Source organism: Triturus cristatus, chromosome 4_1, assembly GCF_964204655.1.
Source record: "Triturus cristatus chromosome 4_1, aTriCri1.1, whole genome shotgun sequence".
NCBI lineage: Eukaryota > Metazoa > Chordata > Amphibia > Caudata > Salamandridae > Triturus > Triturus cristatus.
Window position 1 is genome coordinate 235,008,924 of NC_140585.1, and position 24,168 is coordinate 235,033,091.

The 24,168-nt window shown below is 43.9% G+C and overlaps 2 protein-coding genes across 2 annotated transcripts in view; one reads left to right on the forward strand and one right to left on the reverse strand.

Moving 5' to 3' along the window:
- Nucleotides 1-20,420, reverse strand: part of RTCB (RNA 2',3'-cyclic phosphate and 5'-OH ligase) — an 85,327-nt gene extending 64,907 nt beyond the window's left edge. The window contains exons 1-2 of the mRNA XM_085651958.1: nt 20,211-20,420; nt 5,715-5,793 (exon numbers count right to left, since the gene is read on the reverse strand). Coding sequence (XP_085508084.1) covers nt 5,715-5,793; nt 20,211-20,303 — 172 coding nt within the window. The 5' untranslated portion in view covers nt 20,304-20,420. The remainder of the gene's footprint in view (nt 1-5,714; nt 5,794-20,210) is intronic.
- Nucleotides 20,421-20,913: 493 nt separating this feature from the next.
- FBXO7 (F-box protein 7) overlaps nt 20,914-24,168 on the forward strand; it is a 119,598-nt gene continuing 116,343 nt past the window's right edge. Inside the window, exon 1 of the mRNA XM_085651959.1 lies at nt 20,914-21,132. Coding sequence (XP_085508085.1) covers nt 20,972-21,132 — 161 coding nt within the window. The 5' untranslated portion in view covers nt 20,914-20,971. The remainder of the gene's footprint in view (nt 21,133-24,168) is intronic.

A 24,168-nucleotide genomic window follows, 5' to 3' on the forward strand; every position in this document is an offset into this window, starting at 1 on the left:
GTGATGGTGATCTCACACCTATATCTGCAGTGATGGTGATCTCACACCTATATCTGCAGTGATGGTGATCTCACACCTATATCTGCAGTGATGGTGATCTCACACCTATATCTGCAGTAATAGTGATCTCACACCTATATCTGCAGTGATCTCACCCCTATATCTGCAGTGATGGTGATCTCACACCTATATCTGCAGTGATGGTGATCTCACACCTATATCTGCAGTGAGGGTGATCGCACACCTTTTTACTGTTAGCACATCACTACAGCAAGGCCAAGCGAAAGGAGCCCCTTGGGCGTGAAGTGGTGTCTTGAGACCTCAATAAACAAACAAGCATTGGCATAGCCAATAGGTCTCGCCTTTGGGACCTTATAAGTGTTTAACCAAGCAATAGTTGGTGTTGTTGCACCAAGGATATAGTGCTGCTTAACTAAATACTTACAAGGTCCCAAAAGCGAGACCTATTGGTTATGCCAATGCTTGTTCGTTAGGGACGGGGAGATTAAGTGATTTGACCAGAATCACAGGATATTAAGCATTGTTGCAGAGACTCGAACCCAGTTCCCCAGCTTCGAGGTCGACCGCTCGAGCCGTAAGGCCACATCCTCTCCCCTGGTCGAGAAGCATACAAAAGCGAGTGGGCTAGCAGCACATGAGGGAAACGGCAACACAAAGTGTGGAGACAGGTGTGTGGGGGGAGATGCACACGAGGAAGACACCTGTAAAACACGTGCACTGTCAGAGTGCTTAACCAAAAAAAAAAAAATGGTTTCTAAAAAGTGAATAGTGGAAGGATACAAGTCAACCATTCAAAAGGATGATAAAGAGTCTATAGACTAGGGGGGAGAAAGCACAAGAAAATGAAACCAAGCAATTGAATAAAAAAGGTAAGATGCACGCAAATGAGAGTGACAAAGTCGACCAATGGTAAGAAATGGGTGAGCTGCAAACCCACTGTAAGTTTTTCAGTAAACACACAAAAGGTCTTAAGCAGCCAGACAGCTTGAATTGTGTAATAGGTGAGTCATAAAAACTCAGTTCCCTAATGTGAGACTATGGAAAAATACAAGTCATCCAATTGAAAGGATAGTCAAAAGAGCTATGCTTAAAGGGAGGGATAAACAGAGAACAGGGGGAGTGCAATGTGACAAGAAGCAAGCAAATGAGGCGGACAACAAATCCAACTAACGATAACCAAGGGTTGACCATAGGCCATTGGTAATGTAAACAGTACGTCTACGACAACACACACAGATAAAAGGGTCACGAAGATAAAAAAAAGTGTGTTTAGGCGAGAGCTCAAAATTAGAAGACTGAACGGAATGTTCCATATGCCCCCACCTTAATATCCAGACCTCCAGACATTAACACTTAAAACTTAAAACTTTTGCAGAGTGATGGTCGGTCACCACTGTGCAAAAGGAGGCGAAATAGAAACTAATGGAGCTCTTAATGTTGCGTGAGAAAAAGTTATGTCTTCAAATCTGGTGCGCCAACATGGGGCCGATCCGGGGTGTGCGTGTTCTCTTTGAAAGACTTCACAAAGGCAGTACTTTAAATCGTCAGATACTGTCCAGTTTGAAAAGGAGAGTACCTACTCTAAATAGTGAGTACCGGCACTTCTATTTTTCTATACAAAGCACCACATAAAGGGGTGCACTCGCAGGCAATCTACCTGTGCCCCCTGCAAACCACACACTTCAGATTACAACAGGTGAGCAGAATATCAATGACTTAAAATCAAAAAAATGTAAACAAAATCCAGAAATAACCTTTTGACTGCGTCCCCGAGAACTACAGAAGTCATGCCGAAGGCATACATGCCGGTACAAAAGGGGGTGGTGATGGACGGAGCATCACAACCAATCAAACACTCACACCCAGTCAACAGATCTGGGTTTGATCCATCACCGTTCTTTAGCCCACTCTGCCACCCCAGTTCAGACATGGTCATATGCAAATCAGTCTGACCCTGTGCCTCATGGGAACAGTCCAGCCCGAACTGCCAAGCCATGCCTTCCCTGGACCGGAAACAAGCTTCCTAGGACCGGTTTCTGGCATTTCAGCCGTCTTCAGCCAGGCTTGCTTGAATCCAGTGGCAAAGTGAGCAAGGGACTCACATCTGAGCATACCCTGCCAACTTATGGAGAACAAAGTGGTACAAAATGGGGCATACATGCCGACATTTCAGAAGAGCAAAGTGGGAGATTTTTTAGAAAGAAAAAAAAAAAAAAAAGAAAAATCGGGAGAATGGGTCTTTAATCGGGTTACTGTCATGTATGGGCTTTGGAAGTGTGCTGCTGCAGGATCGGACATTTGAAACGCAAGTGCACGTTTTTATCTTACCTTTCAGAAGCATGGAGCGCAATGGCAGGCAGAGAGAGGGTGATGCAAGTGTTGTGCACTGGCCTGGCAGGTTGCTGGCAGTGTATACACCAACCCCCCCCACCCTCCCTCGTGTGTGGCAGCCCGGGCTGAAACAACTTCCCGGGCACCCACACAGCCGATCCCGAGTACTTCACAGGTCTTTAAAAAAAGACCATTCGCTTGTTAATGAGGCTTTGTTGGTTTTTTACCCCTCCTAGAGCCCCTGCATCGCCACTTTGACTATTGCTGGAAGAATTAGCATGTTATACAATACCAAGCCCTGTTAGCTGAAACCCCGAGGAATCGGGTTTTTAGATGCTTGAATCGGGAGGCGGGAGACTAGCCTTGAAAATCGGTAGTCTCCCGCCTGAATCGGGAGGTTTGGCATGTCTGCGAAGGGAATTTAGAATATGGCAGGAAAATGTTGGCATATATGCTGCAGACATGTTCCCGAGTTTTAATCAAATGAGGAACACGCCTTACTGTGGTCTATAATGGTTCCCCCTGGTGGCTCTCTGACTGGAGAGAGCCGAGCGGAAAGAGAGCTGGAGCATCGCAAGAGGAACTAGATAATTGTTCACAAATGGGGGTGTTCTATCAGGGTGTTGAGCTTAGAAATATCCATAATAGCTAGCATGAAACACATGTTATGAAATGTAAATACGATAAAAATCCATGGTGCAAGTAAATCCTTCACAATCAAATTTTCTTTTGAAGAAGCAGAGTGGCTGAATTTTGTTTTGAGCACCTACGTATGAGAAAAGAAAACAAACTGTTGGAAACCACAGCACAGACCCGATTCCTTCCAGCCGTAAACAGTGTTTCTATTGGCCGCCGGGCCGTGCCACTCTTCCTCCAAGGCAGGCAGGGTAGATAGAGGTGTGCGGCGGAAACCGGATATCCTTGCCTTTTAAAGGCAGAACAAAGGGCGCCAGCAAACGGAGGGGTGAGCGCGAGCAGGAAGCGTTGCCCTGACTACCAATGGATTTTAATTACTCTTCCCCTTAACTACCATGAATGCTCCTTCGGGCATTGGTCACCTGTCACTCAGACGCACAGCTCATCCAAATATGGCGTTACTTAAGTCAGAACAAGTCACAGGGTTGGACAATGCCAGAGGGTTAACAAGCGCGAAAGTGAAAGGAGGACCCCAGCTGTGACGTCACGCTACAGACCACCGTCGGTGCAAAGATCACCCCTTCCTTGCAGAAACTCCACTTATCCTACAGCTTAGCCCGCCACATAGAAGACACGTCATTGGACCGGCTGAGTCGCGAGACCCGCATGCCGTTCTCTGTCACCACAGAATGTCCCGTCTCTGCGGGTTCTCGCAGCACTCCGCCTTTAAACTCACCGTGACGTGCCTGTCCTCCCGCGTCGAAAACACGCGCACCCTCCAGCAGGAAACTCAACACTTGGAAAACAAGGGAGGAGGAAGCCAGCTGCTAGTATAAAACACACACAGCACCGGCAACGACATCCAGAAGAATAACAACTAAATCTATGGCCCCAAGATACACAGCAGGGCAACACGCGCACAAAGCTGACACTACAACGTAGAGCACCTACTGCAACGCACACTGACACAGCACTGGCAACACACGCATCGACAATATGAGGCACTAACAAACGACAGTGAAAGGAGGACGGTGCTGCAGCGGGATCTCTTGTCTTTATGGGGCCATGTGTTAGAAACACATGGCCCCATAAAGATAAACCTTTTGCGACGAACGCAAAGCAGGCGAGGCCGTCCAAATGGGACGGCCGAAAAAGCCGAACAAAAACGTCACAAGGAGCTCTTTCCCAATGGCTGCCCACCGTTTAGCATAAACATTGACGCCGGCCAATGGAAAAGAGGGGCGGGGCTTAATGCCCTTTACAGAAAATACCCTAAGTCATTAAATCTCGCCAGCGAGACTGAGCATGTGCACAGCCCACGCCAGGCGAGACCTAAAAAGGAAGGCTGGACTCTGGTGTTGAGCAGTGACTGGTTGAAGAGTTGAAGGGAGCCTCGGCGGCTGGCAGAGGGGGGAGATGGTGCACACGTGTGCTCTGGAGGCAGAAGGGGGAGATGGTGCATGTATATCAGCACAGAAATCTTTAACTAAACATTAGATTTAGGGTGAGGAAAAATACAGTAGCGTGAACGTTTTATTTCTGTGTAGACTGTGCGCGGTGCTGTTTTGTAATGTCGTCACTGGCAGACAATCATATTTAGAAAAAAAACCAGACTTCGGAAACATGATCCATCACTACACGCCTCCTTTATACAAGAAATACCCTCACGACAGCCGTTAAGCAAACGATCCAGTCCGGATGAGCCGTCCCAAATGGAGACAGGGCGGTAACAAAGAAGTCTAATTTTCAATCAGAGGCCACCGTTTAGCATAAACGATGACGCCAGCCAATGAAAATGATGGGCGGGGCTTCAAGTCCCTTTCTGAAATCTCCTCTACCACAATATGTCTTTCAGAGCAAGCAGCGCATGTGCGCTGCAACACTAGGCGAGACCTAAAAATGACGATTATAATGTGAAGTAGCATATGAGTGCACTTGAGTTTATCAGTCTACAATCAGGCTTTAGTATGACCATTAGAAATTGTTTGCAGCCGTTACCGTCAGAAGGCTGTAACATATGAGACAAAGTGCTATGCAGTATTTGAAATCCAACTGTAAATTCTTCTCTCCCCTTCCAAAGAATGGTCTGCCTCCTTCCCAGTTAAAAGTATCAATGTTTGAGAAGCATATTTTCTTAGAAAGTCTGTTGAGCAAATTTCCCTGTTAAATGTTTTTTTCCTCTGCAGGTTCAATCTTGCATGATAAATCACATTGCTAGAATACAGAAAGTATTAGATTATGTGACTATCTAATAGAGAAGGATTTTTTGAAACCCCATTCAGTCTACTCTGGCAATGACTACATGTAAGAGAGTTTAGTTCTCTTATTCAATATCTCTAATAACAACTCCTCAACAGAGAACAGCCTAATTAATTTTCTGTAATTGAATGGCAAACTTTGTTCTTGTGAAGTCCCTGACCTCTTGTCATCATGTGCAAGAACAAAAATTACAATGGGAGGTTACCTGGAGTTAGCCTCTGTAACAATAATGAAAACTAAACCGTGGTCAGAAACTTTCACAGAAACCGCTAGCCAGTCTAGGGATAGTGATCTAACAGAAAAAGACGACATGTCAGAGTCCAACTGATAAGGGATCCGGACCACTCGCTAACAAGCTCACCTTCCTGCACCATGTTATTTCTTGAAAAAGCAGACTATGCAGAACACACCTCTAGACTACAACAGAGTAAGCCAAAGCTGTGTGCAGTCACTCCTCATGGACTTACCACTCCCTCTGCAAGAGTTCCTCAGCTCCTCAAACATTAGCTTCTCCAAAGCATCGTTCACATAGAACACTCCTTCCACCTGTGAGAAAAAAAGAACGAATATTTGATCAGTCCCAAGAAGTTACCAATGTCCACCAGAGTAGAATTTGGTTACTTACAAAATGTACCTCAAGAATTAAGGATTCCTCGCACTGATAAGTGCAAAAGTAATCGATTATCTGGACCAAAAATTCAAGCAGGCCTATTATTGAATTTAGTTAATCCTACAGTTAATTAGCTCCACTAGTTCACATAACAAGTAGCTGACAAAGCTAGCAGGTCCGGTTTTAAAGTGCTCATGTATGCAAACACAGGCAAGCTCTATTGTGCGCAGTCTATTTTTACCTGACACTGTGAAATTCGTTTCATGGTACAGCAAGTTTGACAAAATTTAAAACAGGGCAAAAAGAATGCACAAAAAGTAGCAGGTCTCGCACAGATGAGACACAAATAATCTGTGTGCATTTGTTCATGCCTAGCTTTACATGTGTTAGCTGTAGCACCTTAACGCCAGACATGCTGCCTTTGCCAGTGCTTGTTTTCTTTTCCAGCGAGATGCCCCCAGTGCAAAGTGTATGCCCAGACTTAAATCCTAAGGAAAAGCAAGCATGGGACACAAGCTGTGTCTTGTCTCACTGTTAAGGCCCATTTCTTTAGACACGGCTCGTCTAAAGAAAGGTGCGTTGCCGATAATAAAGTTAAAGCGCCGCATGGGCGTTTTTACCAACTACCATTTGTAATGCAATAGGTGTCACATTTACGAAACTCATGTAAATACGAGACCTAATGCACTGCAAATGCTTGTTTGTTTTTCTAACTGGTTATTTTGGCCGCTGATGCTCTCCCTGCTTTTGAGACAGCTATTGTTGAAACTGTTGTCCCAAATGTGGTGGCTGCTGTTTTTCTTGCTGTTGTGGTCGTTGTTTTTGTTGTAGTTGTCCTTGGTGTGGTTACAATTGTCGTCAATGCTGTAGCCCTTACCTTGCTGCCTGCTTTTGTTGCTGTCCCAATCATCGCGGCAGGTGTAGCCACTGCTGCTGTCACTGCTGCCGTCTTCACTGCTCTTGCTGCAACAGTCCCTGCTGAGGTGCAACACTGTGGTTGCTACTTTGGACCCTGCTTAGGTTATAGTTGTGGTTGCTGCCTTGGTCCATGATCTTTTGGCAGCTGTTGGTGTGGTTCCCTGCTGTGCTAGCAGCTGTGGTATTTCAGGAGGTTACAGCTGTGGCCGTTGCTTTTGTTCCTGTAGCAATGCAGCATTGGTCTCTACTGTTGTGGGAGCGGTTACCACTGGTGGTGTACCTGCTGTGCTTGCAGTTATTGCTGCTACTGTGGTGGCGGCTGTGATCACAGCTGTTGCTGCTGCTTCGGCCTCCGCTAAGTTAGAAGCTATTTAGCTGTTGTGCTGTCATTGTGACAGCTCTGGCCGATGCTGTGATTCTTGACATGGCAGCAGCTGTTGTGCCTGCTGTAGCCACTGATGTGGACCCTGCCATGCTTGCTGTTGATTTGCAACTAGGGTGACAGATGATGTGACTGCAGTGCCGAAAGCTTTAATGGGTGGTGCGCCCTCTGCTGTAGTAGGACATGCTGTTTCTGAGGTGGTTTCAACTTTTGTGACAGCCGTTGTTCCTGCCTTACTGGCAACGGTTACTGCTGGTACTGGCTGTGTAATGGTAGCAGTTGAGATTGCTGTTATTGTCCTTGCTGTTACATCAGTGGCTGCTGAGCTGCTGGCAGCTGTGTTTGCCCCTGCTATGGGGACAGCTGTGGCTCCTGTTGTTGGCAGCAGTTGTGCTTGGTGCGGTCATAAAAGCTGTTGATGCTGTGGTGGTAGGAGTGGTTGCTGCTATTGTCTCTTTTGTGGAAGTTAACTATGGGCGCCATTGCGGTCTTGATGTGGGTACAGCTTTGGTAAAAGATGCTATCACTACTATATTCTCTGATATGCCTGCAACTATACCACTACAATTACCATAGTAACAACTGCTATGGTGTGGCTGTGGCTGCTGAAGTCCTGGTTTATGTTGCGCTTCCTGCTGCTGCTGATATAGTGGATCTATCAAAGTAAACCGACTTACTTCACCCAAACCTCTTTGACGCAATACTTCTACATCATCCGCCATCCACAGGAAATGTCATCTCTAAAGAATTAAAAGTCCTCAATTTCCTCTAATGTTTAAGAACGCCCTACTAACATTTTCAGAAAAAACTTCAGTAAATGATTACCACATCCTGCACCCGCCCTTTCTGAAAATGTTTGGGACCCACTGCCGATAATGTGAAATATTGTAAAATATGCATCTTATAACATGCATCAAAGATGGGATTGAGCATCTGCATGAAAGCCACATAATCCTCAATGATGCCTTTAAACCGAGCAGTCACCAATTTAAGCAACAGACTAATGCACACTTGAGCAGAAGAAAATGCCACCGACTTCCTGAACAAACATGTACTGCTTTACAAAGACCCACAGCACGGCCTAGCCGGCATCCATCACATACAATCCATTACCACACAATACTATGGCCTTCTCTACCTTTTTCGGCCAATAGTAAATATGATGCTCCTTAAATAATAAGAAAGACAAGCAAGCACAATGTCAACAGACCACTTTGACTCTGGTCAACAAGAATCCCGGTGCTGCAAAGGATGCCCAGACTCCAGGGAGCACATCTATACACACGGCAGCAATGCACTATACAAGTGCACGTCATCCAAGTACATCACTGACTGTTTTTCGGCTTCCAAACTGCACATGATAAGCTTCACAACTTCATTCGATGTAACCAACTAAAGCACCGATGTCCTCGTGTTTACCGCATTTATATTAACAGTTCTTTTTTGCAGAAATGCTCATCGCAAACCACTAAAATAACACATTGAAAACCATTTATGACTCGGCTGCATCAAGGGATGAAATGAAGTGCAGAATCACTCTGTATCTGGTACTATTAACCTTCATCTGGTATATTTAACCCTACCTGGGTGAGAAGCGTGTGCAATGTGCCGACATTAGCTCTCTTCGTTAAAGTGTCTCAGTGAGGAAGGGAACAGCACTATTGGTCCTCCAGGATCTTCTTGATGGGACGAGAGAGTACGGTGCTCCACTACCCTGGTATATTTTGGATTGCTTGCATTGTAGAACAGGTGCTGTATTACACGAATGATTACTTTTCATGCTAGACTGTGTGTGACAAAAGCTGTGTCGGTAAGAAGGGCAATATTATGTTCACGCAAAGCCATAACCTTTTCAAGTGTCACTCTTCACAACTTTGATAATGCCTCCATATCATTATGCGAACTGCTCTACCTGAATTCATCCTGTGAGTTACTCCCTCAACGATGCAATTCATCCCCGAGGCGGCTCTACTTTGGTATTTATAGGTTGATTAAGGGTTATGGGGCAGTGATAATCGCCGGTAGGGGTAGGGATTTAACTAGTACAGAAACCACAGAAAGCATGCACAAATAGAGGGAACGTGAGAAGGGACTGGTGAGCATCAATGGAGAGTTTCACCAAGCCTTACGAATGTGTGCAATAACTGGATCGCCAGTGGTAGACTTACTTCTGACTCAGAGCTAAAACCTAATCTGGATCAGGTCAAGGATCAGATCCAGGTCATCAGTTTGCCTCTGCAAACTCCTGACCTCACACCTCAGCAGTCAGTGAGGGTATGTGGTAAGCTGCCGAATAATGTGTTGGTGGCTGGAAGAAGGGAAACATTAGAACGCGATTTAAATCAGAAGAGAGGTGCTTGAACAGAGGGCCACAGAGCAGAACAATCAGTTTGCTGGGTCCCTGGAAATGGCCAGGAACCCTCCTCCCACCATCCTAGCGCACGAGTTTCTGAGGGCACAGTCTCCAACTGTCCAGTTGCCACTTATTTAAAAAAAAAAAACCTGAAAATCATTCCACTCTGGAAAAGATCTGCATTAGCTCCTCAAACGGCTTCCTCAACACAGTCCTTACGTCATGAGCGATAGCTCCAGTAGACAGAATAAGTCCTCAAGATAAATCCAATACCCGTCTACCACCACACCAATCTGGCTAGGTCCTTAACTGTCACGTAATTAACATAAAAAGGAAGACAGCTCACGTCACACTCTTGTTCTTTTGTTTCTGTGCAGGTAATGGTAAGCAGGCACAGACAAGACATAACAGGAATTATTCAAGTAGGTGGCTTTTTAATAATTAACATATAGAAGCAGTGTATGCTTTAGGGACTCCATATCTTATAGAATGGCTGACAGTCGTCCCGCTCCAACGGATCCATCTAGGGCATTTTGTGTACGATTGTCGCTGGCATTTGTAAAGTTTTAAAAGGCCCTGCTGTAAACATAGCGCAGACGTATAGGACAGCGCTCGCATTAAATTAAGGCTTCTTTTAGAGGTAAGTAATGAGAAACTTGTTTTTTTTATGCGAATGCCGCTTCCTGGATCTGTAATCATGGCTTATCACCATATGTGATGTGGTCTAGTAAAATCAAGCTGGAGGTCGGTGGTAGCTAAATAAAACAGAGTTATTTAGTATTTATTTATTTGTTTGCTTCAAGCCAAACACGGCTCACAAACAATACATATACTTTCACATACATTCTAATAAAACCACACAAGCAAAATTAATCAAAACATTCCCCTCCTGCTGTTCCAGTAAGCTACTCATTGATTCCCTTAGCATTAAGTGACCTTGTACTTATATAATTAATTTAATAGATAAATGATTACAAATACAGTTCAACATAATCAGAATCATGTAAACGTCAAAAGCAAAATCATACCAGTATAACATTAGAAATATCTGGAATACACGGGATTTATATCATACTTTCTATTGTTTATTGCCACTAACACCGGCACTAGCCATTAATCAAATTATAATCCACTTTCTTTACACAACCTATTATTCACCATCTCTAAATATCTGCCCACCCTGTAGCATAGTTTGACGTTGCTTATGCTACATTCCACTATTAGAGATAATAAGTCTGGGGTATGTTTTATATAAAGCTTTCTAAAAACCGGTAATAACATTTTCTTTCTTTCAATTTTAAAAGCAGTGCACAAAATTAAAATGTGATAGAGTTAAAGTGCAATGTGCGCAACATGGACAGATATCCTCTATTTGATTGTCAGTCTTGGAGGGCCCAGTGCTGTGTTTCGATTTTATAAAGGACAGGAATTTTCTACTTGACAGGGAAGACCGTGCCCTTCCTTATACCTATGCTTATCATTTAAACCTGTGACAATGTTTTCATTATTTTCATAGACATCATAACCGGAGTGACGTAGATCATCAAAACAACCCAAGATCAACTCTGCTACAAGGCTCGATTGAAAGTGTATCACTGCAGTTTTGCCTCTGACTAGTGTGCAGGTAATGTAATCAGGGATATATCTTTGAAAGTTTTGGGCGAGAGGTAAAAATGGTCAGAATTATTTTTTGTCGTGTGTTCTTGTGGCACAGGACATACCTTTCATCATATGTGGCACTGTTAAATGAATTGTTAACAGAAACAATGGCTTCTGTGGACAAATGACAACGTACTTTTGATATAATGATGCTCAATGGAATTAAAAAGGGTTAATGTGATGTCAAAAGGAGAGGGAGCCCAACACACTATGAATTTGTAATTCAACAGTTATTTATGTAGTTTAAAAAAATATATATAAAATATTGAAACAATAGTTTAACAGTAGTGAGTAGTGTCCCATGGAAAAAATGGAACCTTAAAACAAGGGTGACATATGTACAAGGTTTCCTATACATCAACAAGATGACCATTGGAAATTATATAGTTTATTAACCACACTTTACACGATAAATGCTGGTTTAATGGTTCGTTTTTGTAAACCGTCTTTGTTTTAAGGTTCCATTTTTTCACTGGGACACTACTCACTACTGTTAAACTATTGTTTCAATATTTGTTTGTATTTTTTTTTCAAACTACATAAATGTTGAATTACAAATTCATAGTGTGTTGGGCTCCCTCTCCTTTTGACATCACATTAACCCGTTTTAATGCCATTGAGCATCATTATATCAAAAGTATGTTGTCATTTGTCCACAGGAGCCATTGTTTCTGTTAACAATTTAGTACCCTGGTTCCACGTGAGTAGGGTTCCCTTGTTTTTTGTTCTCGGTTATGAATAGCACAAACATACAGCCATTCTTTTTTTATGGGAGAAATGTAAAGTGCAAAACAATGGTCATATTATGGAACATTTTTCTGCACTTTAAATTTCTCCCACTTAAACAAATGGCTGTATTTTTGCAGTTATAAATATCACAATATGTCTACCAGCCAATAGGATCAAAAAGCCTAATGTGTGTAAATGCGACACTTTGAAATGGGAGAAAATTAAACTAAAGAGTTAACTTTGTTTATTTATTCATCATTTAAATTGCCTCCCATTTCAAAGTGTTGCATTTACAAACAAGAGGCATTTTGCACCCAGTGGACTATAACATAAAAATATAAGAATGTTTAAATAGGAGGAATTTAAAGTGAAAAAATATCCTTAATTAAATATTAAGACGTAATTGGCTTAATTGAAAGTGGAGAAAATCATTGACTCAGTGTTTCACTGAAATATTTTTATCCACTTTAAATTTCTCACATCTGAAAAACAACAGTATCTTTCAGATATTAATATGGCACAGTGTCTACTGGACACTGGGCGCAAGAGACCTGTTTGTAAATGCAACACTTTCAAATGTGATAAAATTTAAATGGCGAGTTAACTTAATAATGAAGTTTAATTCATTTTAATTTTCTTGAAATTAAAAGCATTCAAAAGTATATTTTTGATCTCATGCTCCAATATTGAGTTGACAAGGACTTTTATTAAAAATGTAAATACATCTGTGCTTTAGTTCTTCACCTCTGTGCCCTGAGTCATAAATCTAACTCCAGCACTGCTCATTATCAAGCCTGCTATCTGCAGCCTGAAGAGAATAATTTAAAATAAACACAGCCTTCCTTAATTTTAAAAGGAAAATATGACCCTGTGCTTATTTATAATAAACTCAAGGCTATGAACTACTCCAAAGGTGTCTTTGAGCGACTGGAAGCTCGTGATCAACTGATTGGAGACACCTGGGCTAGAGGATCTTTCCCCATTGTTGAATATTCTATGATAACAGAGCACAATGGCATCCCATATTGGCATATTAAATCCTCATTCATACCCATGAGCATACTTATCGCTTACCACATTATATTCATTGTATTCCTTATGATCAACCCCAACATCTATAGGAAACCCATTTCAAACTTTCTGGGTCTTAATACCCAACCCTTCGTCTGTATCCTTTGCTATGTGACCAGGAGAGTATCTTATAATCCCGGATGATTCTACATTTCTGTCACAGTGGACTTGAGCTTGCACTTCTACCCGCACGCCCACCCTGGGTATCTTTATAAAGCTTGAGTGTTTACGCACCGCTTGCAAGTTTTCAAGACGCATAAATAAAAGGCGCTGTCATTTACAATGCCAATAGCTAAAACTCTTGCAAGTGCAAGACCCATTACATTGCAAATGCTTGTTTCATTTGGAGTTTTGGAGGAATGTAGTTTCCTGCTGGACACATAGCTGTATCCAGCCACTCCCAGGCTGCTGATCTCACACTCACCCCACGCCCATCCAAACACAGGCATTACGAGTGACGTGGCACCTGCTAATAAAAGGGGCCAGGAGCATGAGCCATGGGCTAGTTTAGTGCAGCTGTAGAAAAAGAGGGCTGTTTTGAGTTAATAGACAATCCTGTAGTATATTTATGGTCCTTCTGTCACTCACAGCTCCTGATACCTGCAGGGGCTTTGTCAGAGGTTGGGCTGCTATCTCACTTCTGTGTACTGCTGCTGTGCAGCCATCTTACCCCCTCAAAGGATTTCACTATCATGAAATGACCAGCCCTCTGTTTGTAACACTCCTTTAACCCTTCTGTTTGGGCTGGAGGGTTTAGTGGTTGCATTTTGTGGTGTTCTTCAGATCTGAGTAGTGTACTGTGAAGAGGATGCAGCATAAGGGCCAGGAGCTTCTTACTTTGGAGCTGGGGAATCTGGTTTGAATCGCGACATGGCTCAGCACCCTGTGATCCTGGGCAAATCACTTACGTTGGCACTATCTAAAACTGCAATAAAATATTTAAGAAATAAAGATACATAATCAAGAATTGTAGTGGGGATATGGACACACCTGAGGACATTGCTAAGTTAGCATAAGTTAGTATATGCTTGGCCGCCATTTTGCCGCTTTTGCTCACGTTACTACATGGCACATTTCTCGTAAACACTTTCCCTGCTCGCTTTCACATGGGAACTGTCTGGATTTCATATATTTAGTTGACCACTCTGCACCTCGTCTGCACAGCGTGTTCAAGGTAAAAAAACAACGAGCTCTGTTGAATTGCTTTGGTCACTCTCACGTCCATAGCCATAACATAGACCACAGCTGCAACCCTAAAAATCTGGTGCTTTTAATATTGCCTTGCATGCATGTGAAGACACTTGGAGAAAACGGTTTCCAGAATAGAAGAGCTGTGCTTGTCCGGAGATGTAAATTCCTGCATCTGAAATCGGAGGTATGGGGTCCCACTGAGAAAGCCAGGAGGTCTTCTATAATTATAATAAACTAGCTTCTAGCACGGGGAGGGTGACAAGGTGCTAGAGTCCTGTTTCCAATATTATTATAGTATGATTTCCCCTTTTGTTCTATATGGAATTGTAACTATGCTGATTTGTTTGATCTTATGCATTTTGCTGCTAGTATTGCCTCGTGTACTGCATCATAGAGCACTTTAGTTAAAATAAACATTTTAAACTATACTTCGACTCTATTTACTCATGTTGTGGACAAGTACGAGAGTTTGAACAAAAGAGTGTTCTTGTTCCCACGTATCCTGAGAGGAACGGAGTAGCATGTTCTAGGATGTCTAATCATTGGTAGCTTCGCTGTAGCACGGAGATCAAATGAGACATTATAGCTATTCGGATAGGGGATCTGGGTACCAAGGTGGGTATTTTGGTACACCACTACACACGGAGGTCCTGGTTTCCTGCGCATAGTTCTGCATATGTGCAGAATCCCAGCAACAGAAGGTCTAGATGCATTGAAAAGAACGAAGCGACCCCTGCAAAAATAGAGCTGCTTCTACTATAAATAGATTCATAAATCTTGCACATAATGCTATGGCACAGCTATGGAATGGTCGACACTGCGGGGGTGTCGCGAAATGCTTCTATCACAAGGCCTTACCACATAGCAACCCCACACATAGAAAAAGTTCTTGTCCACCACGCAGAAGCGCTGGTGAGCCGCATCTATGCTCTTTGTTTTCCATGAGTGACGGGCAGAGGTATCGCCCAATGAACTGTTCCTCACGCGTGGAGGTGTGGTGGAGAGGTGTGGGGCAGCGGCCCGGGCAGCTGACTTCGGAACACAGGGTTCACGGTTCGATCATCAGCTCCGGCTGCAGCTCAGCTCAGCTCAGCACCATGTGACTCTGGGCAATAGCTCACTTTACTTCCACGACGGCCCCCAGCGCCTTCAGACCCATAAGGGTGAGTAGTTCATGCTTTACAAACACGGATTTTATTTATTTATTTATTCATGCGAAGAGAAAGGTAGTAAGTTACAGCGCGCCCTCACTGAACTGTCAAACGCTGCATATTAGGAAGCGAGCTCACACTACGGGCACCCAAAAGGGACAATAAACGATAGTGTATGGGGGCGTGGCAGCCACAAAATGCCAGAGGGTAAATCAAGCATCTGAGTCTATATCCTAAATCTGTCAATGACCTGGCAGTTAAAAAAGCAGCAGACTGCAAAAACAGCTTCCATTTGGGGCAAGTGCATCACGAATTTGGTCTTTTTGAACGGTGTCCGAGAAAAACATGAGACACTAGCTAAAATAAAGGCGAGGTGTGAATATGTACCACTGTACACTTTAGTATCAATCATAAAATGAGCAGAGCAAAGATGAAATCGCATTATCACCTCACATCACCTGACACTCGCACAATGGCATATGCATTAAACGCTTTTTTTTTATTTTTTAAAAGAGTTTTATATAGCGCAAACTAGACCCGAGACATCGGGTATCAGAGCGCTTAACATGAGCACTAGTTTTGTTACAGATGGACACAATCAATTCTGTTAGGCACGGGGAGATTAAGTGATTTGCCCAGAATCACAGGATGTTGAGCGTCGTTGCCGAAGAATGGAACCCGGTTCCCCAGGTTCGAGGTCGATCGCTCGAGCTGTAAGGCTACAGCGTCTTCCCAAATGTTTTTAGCCTTATATTTGGCATTTCATACACAATATTCATAGATGAACATTGCCTACTAATCTGCGGTATAGTTGCTGAATGCCACGCTCCACATACAACAGAGACACGAGTACACAAGGGTACATACACTGCGACGACTGATGTAAGTGGCTGATGGTTTCATTTTGCTCCTTCGCTGGGTGCCTAAAAAGGCAGCCCGTTGGGTTTTCTGCAAAATGGGTGTGCGCATGTCGGAGCAAAGCGTGCGTACCACAGAAGCCCCAGTGTGCGCACTGCTGCTCGCTCCCGCGACAATACTCCATGGGGGTGAACTGGGGTGGGGGGGGGGTGGGGGGGGGGGCACGGGAAGGTGGGACACACACCAACCATTTACAAGTGACGATTTTTAGACGACAGCACACAAGCCAATCCAAAGCATGGGAGGAGTCAGACCCCACAAAGTGCATACAACAGAGTGCCTGATGATTTAGGCTCGACCTAAAAAGGTAAGTAGCACAAAACAATAATACTTATTGAGAGACCCAGAGCCACATTCTGCGGAATGTCATATATGTTATTTCACATCTCAGTGTTATTTTTACACGTAGTATTTCGGTCATTGTGTAATTTGTGTTAGTGCCTCAACATTCGTCAGGCGTTTTAACTCTGTGTTGTGTTGCATTTATTGTTCCCTTTATCCTGTATTTGTTATTTGGTGCACATTTCATGTGTACATGATGTTGTATCCCTTTATGTCTCGTGAGTAGTACGAGACATGGAACACGCCATTGTATTCTAAGGATTCCAACCTCAGGCACTCAGTTGGAGTTGGTGCCTGGAGCTGGAAGCTGTGCTACCTGGCGCTTGCCTCTTTCATCTCTATCTCTACAATAAAGACTTTGACAAATACCAGTTTGTGTCATCACTACAATTGGCGACGAGGGTGCAGATGGCTAGGTTGACTGTTGAACTCTCCAAATGTAAGTTCGCACAAAGAAGTGTTTCATACCTGGGACACATCATAAGTGAAGAGGGGGTCAAACCAAAACCTTCACTTGTAAACACTATTCTTGGATCACCCGCTCCTACATCTAAAGAGGACGTTAGATCTTTTCTAGGTATGGCAGAATATTGCGCTAAATTCATACCAAATTTTTCTGCCAAAGTTTACAATATACGTTCTCTTCTTAAGAAGAACGTAAAGTTTGATTGGCCGGATGAGTGTGAGAAAGAATTTAATTTGATTAAGGGAGATTTACATGCGAGTGCTCTGAGTAGCTTTGACCCCAATTTAGAGTGCTTGTTAACTACTGAAGCTAGTGACAAAGGATTGGGCGCAGTCCTTTCACAAAAAGGGAGAGATGGTAAGAAAAAAATAATTCTATTTGCTTTGAGAGCCTTATCCCCTACTGAAAGCAAGTACCCTATCATTGAAAGGGAAGCACTGGCTTGTGCTTGGCCCTATAGCATTTGTACTTTTGTGTGGGGGCAAGCTTGTGGTTGTTCGCACAGACCATCGACCCTCAGTACGCATTCTGACCACTGAAGGCAGTGTTAGGGGTTCAGCAAGGTTGGCTAGGATATCCAAGAGGATGAAAGAGTATATTTACAACATAATTAATGTACCAGGCAAAGACAATGTGGTTGCTGATTGCTTGTCTAGGTTACTCATTCCTTTGGAAGAATGTGAGGACGACCCCTGGGGGAATTTCAGCATGGCCTATATCCATGATTCGGGCACACCAGCCATCACTAAAGCTGAATGGCTTGATGAACAACATAAGGACAATGATTTAGAAATGGTTTCCAATTACATCTGCAAAGGGCGGCCTAGAAAAAACAACATTAGTGCGATTTTAAAAGATTTTTGGGACATTCGTATGGGATTGTCTCTGGAGAATGACGTATTAATGAGAGGTGACAGGATCATTCCTCCTAAGACCTTAAGCAATAAAGTGCTACAATTGTGTCATAAAGGCCACTTTGGGATCATTAGGACTAAATTGATTGTTAAAGGCATATTTTGGTGGCCTGGAATTGATAAAGATGTGGAAAGCTTTGTCAGAGAGTGCTCAGTTTGCTGCTCTGCTGATAAGTCTTTAAAAACATTGAGACCTCCGATGAGTGAGGGGTTAATTCCTAGTATTCCTTGGGAGACCATTGCTGTTGACATTTTTGGACCTGTAGGGGATTCAAAGGAGTATGGCCTAGTAGCCATTGATCTTTTTACTAAATGGCCCATTGTTGAAATTGTAGAAAATGTGAACACCCAAGTAGTCTTAACATTTTTGGACAAAATATTTGTGTGGGAAGGGTTACCGGTGTGCGTGTTGAGTGACAATGGTGTATAATTTTTGTCAAACATGGCCAAGGACCATTTTGGAAAATGTGGGGTCAAACACAAAACTACATTGTTATATATTCCAAGTGGAAATGGCACTGTAGAACGTTTCAATAGGGTGATTAAAGGTGTAATTCAAGCGGCTATGAGTAAAGGATTGGAAACTGGAAATACAGAAGGCAGTGTGGGCTTACAGGATCACTACACAGACCACAACTGGGTTGTCCCCTTTTATCATGATGAGGGGAAGGACACCCAGATGTAAATATAACCCTGATTGGCTTAGGAAAGGCAAAGTGCAACAGTGGTCCCCCTAATGATGCAAGGAATGATTTAGAATTGGTACATACTAAGAGCAAAGAATATTATGATGCACGTCATGGCACCAAAGAAGAAGTTTCTATTAAGGTGGGGGACTGGGTTCGCATCAACAAAACAGTTAAAATTCTTAAAGGTGAAAGTAAATTTGACACACCACAACAAGTGGTAGAGGTTTTGCGAAATTCAATTAGACTCAAGGATGGTAGAGCATGAACCTTAAAAATGTCGCTATTGATTTTATTCATCATGGTATAGAAAACACACAGGAGCATGAATGGCCTTCAAATTTTGAATGGGTGGAAGATTACTTTGAAAATAGTGCTTTACAATCTCATTTGGGCTCTGATGTATACCGAGCTTCTGAAGTCATTCATCATGGTCTTACAAAGGACTCTAATCCTTCCACCACTAACGTCAACACCGGCACTTATACTTTTTCTTTAAAGAGGGTGGAAGGGTCTTCCTGTACTAGCAACGATGATAAACAGGTTGTCGAACCTACCAATTCTAGCTCTGTTGTGAAAGAGAGTTCTTCCTGCATGGCTAAAAGAATATGTGATGGAACCTAATGTGTTTGACTATTAATATTTGTTCTGATGTATTCCTGTTTAATTCACCTTTTCTGTTTTGTACCCGTACACCTTCCCCTTTACATTCCGTTCACTCCTTTTAAGTGGCCCTACCTTTTACCGTTCCAAGGAAGGGGGATGTGTTGTGTTGCATTTATTGTTGCCTTTATCCTGTAATTGTTATTTGGTGCACATTTCATGTGTACATGATGTTGTATCCCTTTATGTCTCGTGAGAAGTGCGAGACATGGAACACGCCATTGTATTCTAAAGATTCCAACCTCAGGCACTCAGTTGGAGTTGGTGCCTGGAGCTAGAAGCCGTGCTACCTGGCGCTTGCCTGTTTCATCTCTACAATAAAGATTTTGACAAATACCAGTTTGTGTCATCACTACACTCCGTACTGTATGTGTCCCTTTGGAAACGAGCAAATGAACAATAGACTTTGTAATCATTATGCTTTTTTCTGCGCGTAACTATTAATGTCCAGCAATGATAGTAATTAATGAAAAATCTACATTAACAATTTACTAATACTAGCCCAATCCCGACCATAAAAGTAGTAGATAAGTGAGCATGCATAGGCACCTGGACCAGTGCAGATGTTTTAAAGCTTTTTCATTACAATTACTAGATCATTAATGTTTTATTCAACCAGCGATTAAATGGCACAAATCGGACATTTATACGATACACACAGGTACGCCGAAAACGTGGACGCCAAACAATACACAAAATGATAACCGGCATGTAGGAGGCAATATGTGTGGAGGACTGCCAAATTGCACTGTCAGGAAACCCACAGCAGAGTGTGATTAGGCTCACACTACCCTGGTACCGCAACCTACATTGGCATGCGTAGCAAAAATAATGCCTTGTAACAACGTGCCCAATATGTTCTCGTTGGGCTCTGTGTGGGAGCGAATGCGATTTTAGGCTATCCTGGTACCTTCATGTTAGGCACAAAGCCCTTTTTGATCCTCCAGCAGTTCTTGTGGATCTTGTCCAGATACTGGAGCTCATCATTGTAGCTGCGGCTCATGGTAGTAACGGCCTCCTCTGCCCCTTTCACACACTCTCAGAAAGAACCAGTGTTCCAGTACACACTGTGTCGCAGGCAGATGACGTAGAAACAGGCAGCTTTCTACACACGCAGCCTGAAAATGCAGAAGCAGGGCTTGTGACGTCATCTCTGGGTGCCTCAGCACGCCTTGGATGGCACACTCCAGCTGCTGCGTGTCAAATCGTGTAGTTCTACTGATAGAACGTAGAGAGCTGGCTTAGTGCTCTTACCCTTTAGGCTGTCAGGCTACCAAAACGAAACTTTAGAGTCCTGGCTTTTCATGCACAGCCGATTGTGTCTTTGAAAAAAACGGTATCCGATAAATTACACAATAAAATGCCTTAAAAGTTTAGCTTAACATATTTCACGGAAATTATTAGTGCGGCTTTCTACATTTTGTAAATCAACGAAACAACCTCTATGTAGGAATTGGACACCCTTCCCATTCCAACATGGGCGCTACGAGATAAATTTGTATTTCTCAGCCCAAGCCTATTATCCACGTCGTCAGTATATCATTACGAATGACGTAATTGACACCGCCTCCTTAAATGTCATCTCTGTCACTTTCTTTCCCCTCCCCTTTCTCTACCACCGTGGCTCACAACAACGAGGTACCTTCCGAGTCTCCCCCGTCACGTGACAGGATGGTCCCGCCCATTCTCCCCTGTCACGTGAGTTTGTTTCTCAGACCGACGCTTCAAAGAAACATTTGGAGACTAAGGACGGTGGCAGAGAGTGTCGCCCTGTCTTCTGGGACAGCAGCGCCGGCCTCTTCTAGACTTTACCAGGAACAGTACTACATCAGGTACAAGCTGAACAGTAGGCGCCTCGAACACACAGTCCTGGTGCATATTGAGTTTGTAATGCGGAAATTGCACAAAGCAGAAATCCTTGACTTTTCTGGCGAGTTTGTCAACTCATAGTATAGCTGTCAAGTTTTCAGATATTCTTGTGACATTTACATGTGTTTAGTGTACTTATGAGTGACACCGTACAGCAAAATGGAGACAATTTGAATGACACTTGTACTGTTTGTAATGCAATCTTAAAATGACTTTAATTGTCGCAGTGTTTTCTCAGCCGTAGGCTAGGACCTCGTAGCAATAGCAATATATAAGTAACTATTCCTCACTGTGCAAGGATTCCGTTCTGTTTCTCTTTGGTTGCACGCACACGTTAACTCTCGTCAGTAGTACGCATGTTCCTTTTATTGGTAGTCCCATCAGCAGCGGATCAGCACCTTTCCTGCAATGTGGTCCGTCGGATTCGCTGCCGCCTCTGGTGCAGGAAACCAGTGTTCGAGCCTCGAGGTCGCGGCCACAGCCTGTGATTCTGGGCAAATCACTTAATCCCCTCGTGCCTGAATGTGTATTGTAAATACGGTGCTATGTAAAGCGCTCCAATACCTTCGGGTCGAGTTCGAGCTAAATAAATATGCAACAACAAAAAAAAAAAAAAATTGGCATGAGGGTGGCACCTGCACCTCAGTGCACCGGTCCTCTCGTTGACCAAGTGGAAGATGTTACTGGGGCGTGAGGGGGAGGAGAGAATCAACCAGGGGTTTGTAGAGCGCACCGATGAGGGTCTCAAAGCGCTGGGGTGAGGGGGGTTTCGGGCAGCTCCGAGGTCATCTGAAGAGTCGGGTCTTGAGGTCTTTTCTGAAGGTTTGCAGAGTGGGGATTCGTCTGATGCTGTGGGGGAGTTCGTTCCAGGTTTGGACTGCGATGTAGAAGAAGGATCTGCCTCCCGTCTGTCTGTCTGTGTATGAAGAAGCCGTAGGGTGACTTAACCTGAAGACAAAACATGTGTTGGCTGGTGTCAGGCTGTTTTATATCCCAGAATAAAGTAAAGACTTGATGAAAAGAGGACAACGATCTGACGACTATTACTTTACTTCTTTTGGGACACTATTGGTGTATGTGCTCAGGTTAACGTTTTTAATGTTTTGAGAATGCTGGGTTTACATCCTTACCCTTCGAGCACTACGTATGATTGGATTTATAAACTTAGGAGCATATAGCCTTCTGCGCCTGATTACCCCATTTACCCCCCTTAACTTTCAACCATTTGAAGGTCTTGCGGAGTATGCCAAGGGTGTTGAAGCATGTGGAGGAAATGGTGTTGATCTGTCGGTTTATGGTGAGAGAGGAGTTGAGGAATCGAATCAGAAGTGCTGCGACTCAGTAACTATGGGTCCCGGTCTATTTAACACACTAATTTTAGATTTAGGGCTGGCCTTGGGCATGGGTGATCTGGGCGCAGCAGGGAGTTGCGTGACTTAATATCATGCAAGTAGCAGCTCGTCCAGTCCTCTTGGTCTCAATCTGGTCCCGTTAAAGATTTTGTAATCAGCCCTTAATGTACCTAAGCATAATTGTTAGCACCCCAACAACCAACCCCCTGCCCTCCTCACATCTTCCTCACACCTCCTACCGTCACACTGCAATGACACCATGCCCCCACAACAAACACCAAATTTTCTATCCGCCAAGGACGCTGTCCCAGTTAATCTGATCTAGGGCCAGCCCTTCTTACATTGAACACTTCACTAAACCCCAAAGGCTTAGATAGTGCCACTAGACATAATATCAGTGGGACCCAAATGAGAAGTGTCTACAACATTAAAGTCAAAGAAAAGCGTTGCACAAAGTTTGACCTTTGTTTTAGAGTTTTATGCTGTTATCCGTATTGTTAGACCTGACATCCTTGGCGTGGGTTTTCCCCTATCTTTTTGCCTCTGCTACCTGGATTTTGACGCTGTGCTGGATTTCGTTTTGCTGGTTTAGATGCTTTGGACACTCGGCCACTGCTAATCAGGGCCCGAGTGTGAGTGCTCCCTGTGTAAGATATCTTATTGATTGGATATACCGGATTGGCATATCTGTATCACCAGGAAGTCCCTAGTAAAGTGCACTGTGTGTGCCAGGGCGGGTGATGACAGATGCTACTAGTGGGTCTGCAGCGCTGGTTGCGCCACCCACACGAGTAGCCCTAAAATGGTGTCTCAGGCCTGCCGCCGCAGGCCTGCCGCAGTCCCCGGACTGCCATGTCACCCTGGTCGGTGTCCACACTGACTAGGCCTAACCCTTCCCTTTTTGTGCACATCAGTCATCCCTATGGAAGGCCCGAGGTACCCCCCTGGGCAGGGTGCAGTGCATATAAGAGGTAGCGCATGTACTGGTGCAGGTACCATGCGCTGGTAGTGAACCGCGGCCATTTTGCGTGTTCACTGCTGCAAGGGTATCTTGCTCCATAGGCTAACATGGGGGAGGCAGGTGCCAATGGCTATCGGCCTATCTTCTCATAGGAACAAGCTAAGACATGAGTATTTGATATCCCTGAGCTCAGCATTTAATAACACATATTTTAGGAGAGGTTGTTTCTAAATCCTGAGTTGGAGGACAGTACTTTTTAGAGAGTGGCTGTTCTCTTGTCTGACCCTTCTGTGTACCTGGGCGCGCTTGTGGATTGACTGTCTGGCTTGAGAGTGACAGGGGCTGGGGATCCCCCGGGAGGTTGGCTGAGTCAGACCTTTGCTGAGTACCTGCATTTGCAAGTAGAGTGGAGGGAGGAGGTAGCACCTGGGAGTGAATAGGGATGTGCCTGCCTGCCACAATACTGGCTCCACCTCCCGCTGGGCGGCTGACGACTCTGCCCCTCACTCTAAATGAAAAGGAGAAGCCAGGAAAAACAAAGTGCTCCAGCGACACCCAGAACTGGATCAGACCGGGCTCAGGACCCACTTGCACAAAGACTTTTAGGGGTATAAGTACAAGACCCCTGACAACAGATTTTTAGATTCTACCATCAAGAGGAACCTCTGCTGAAAGACGGACCGCTG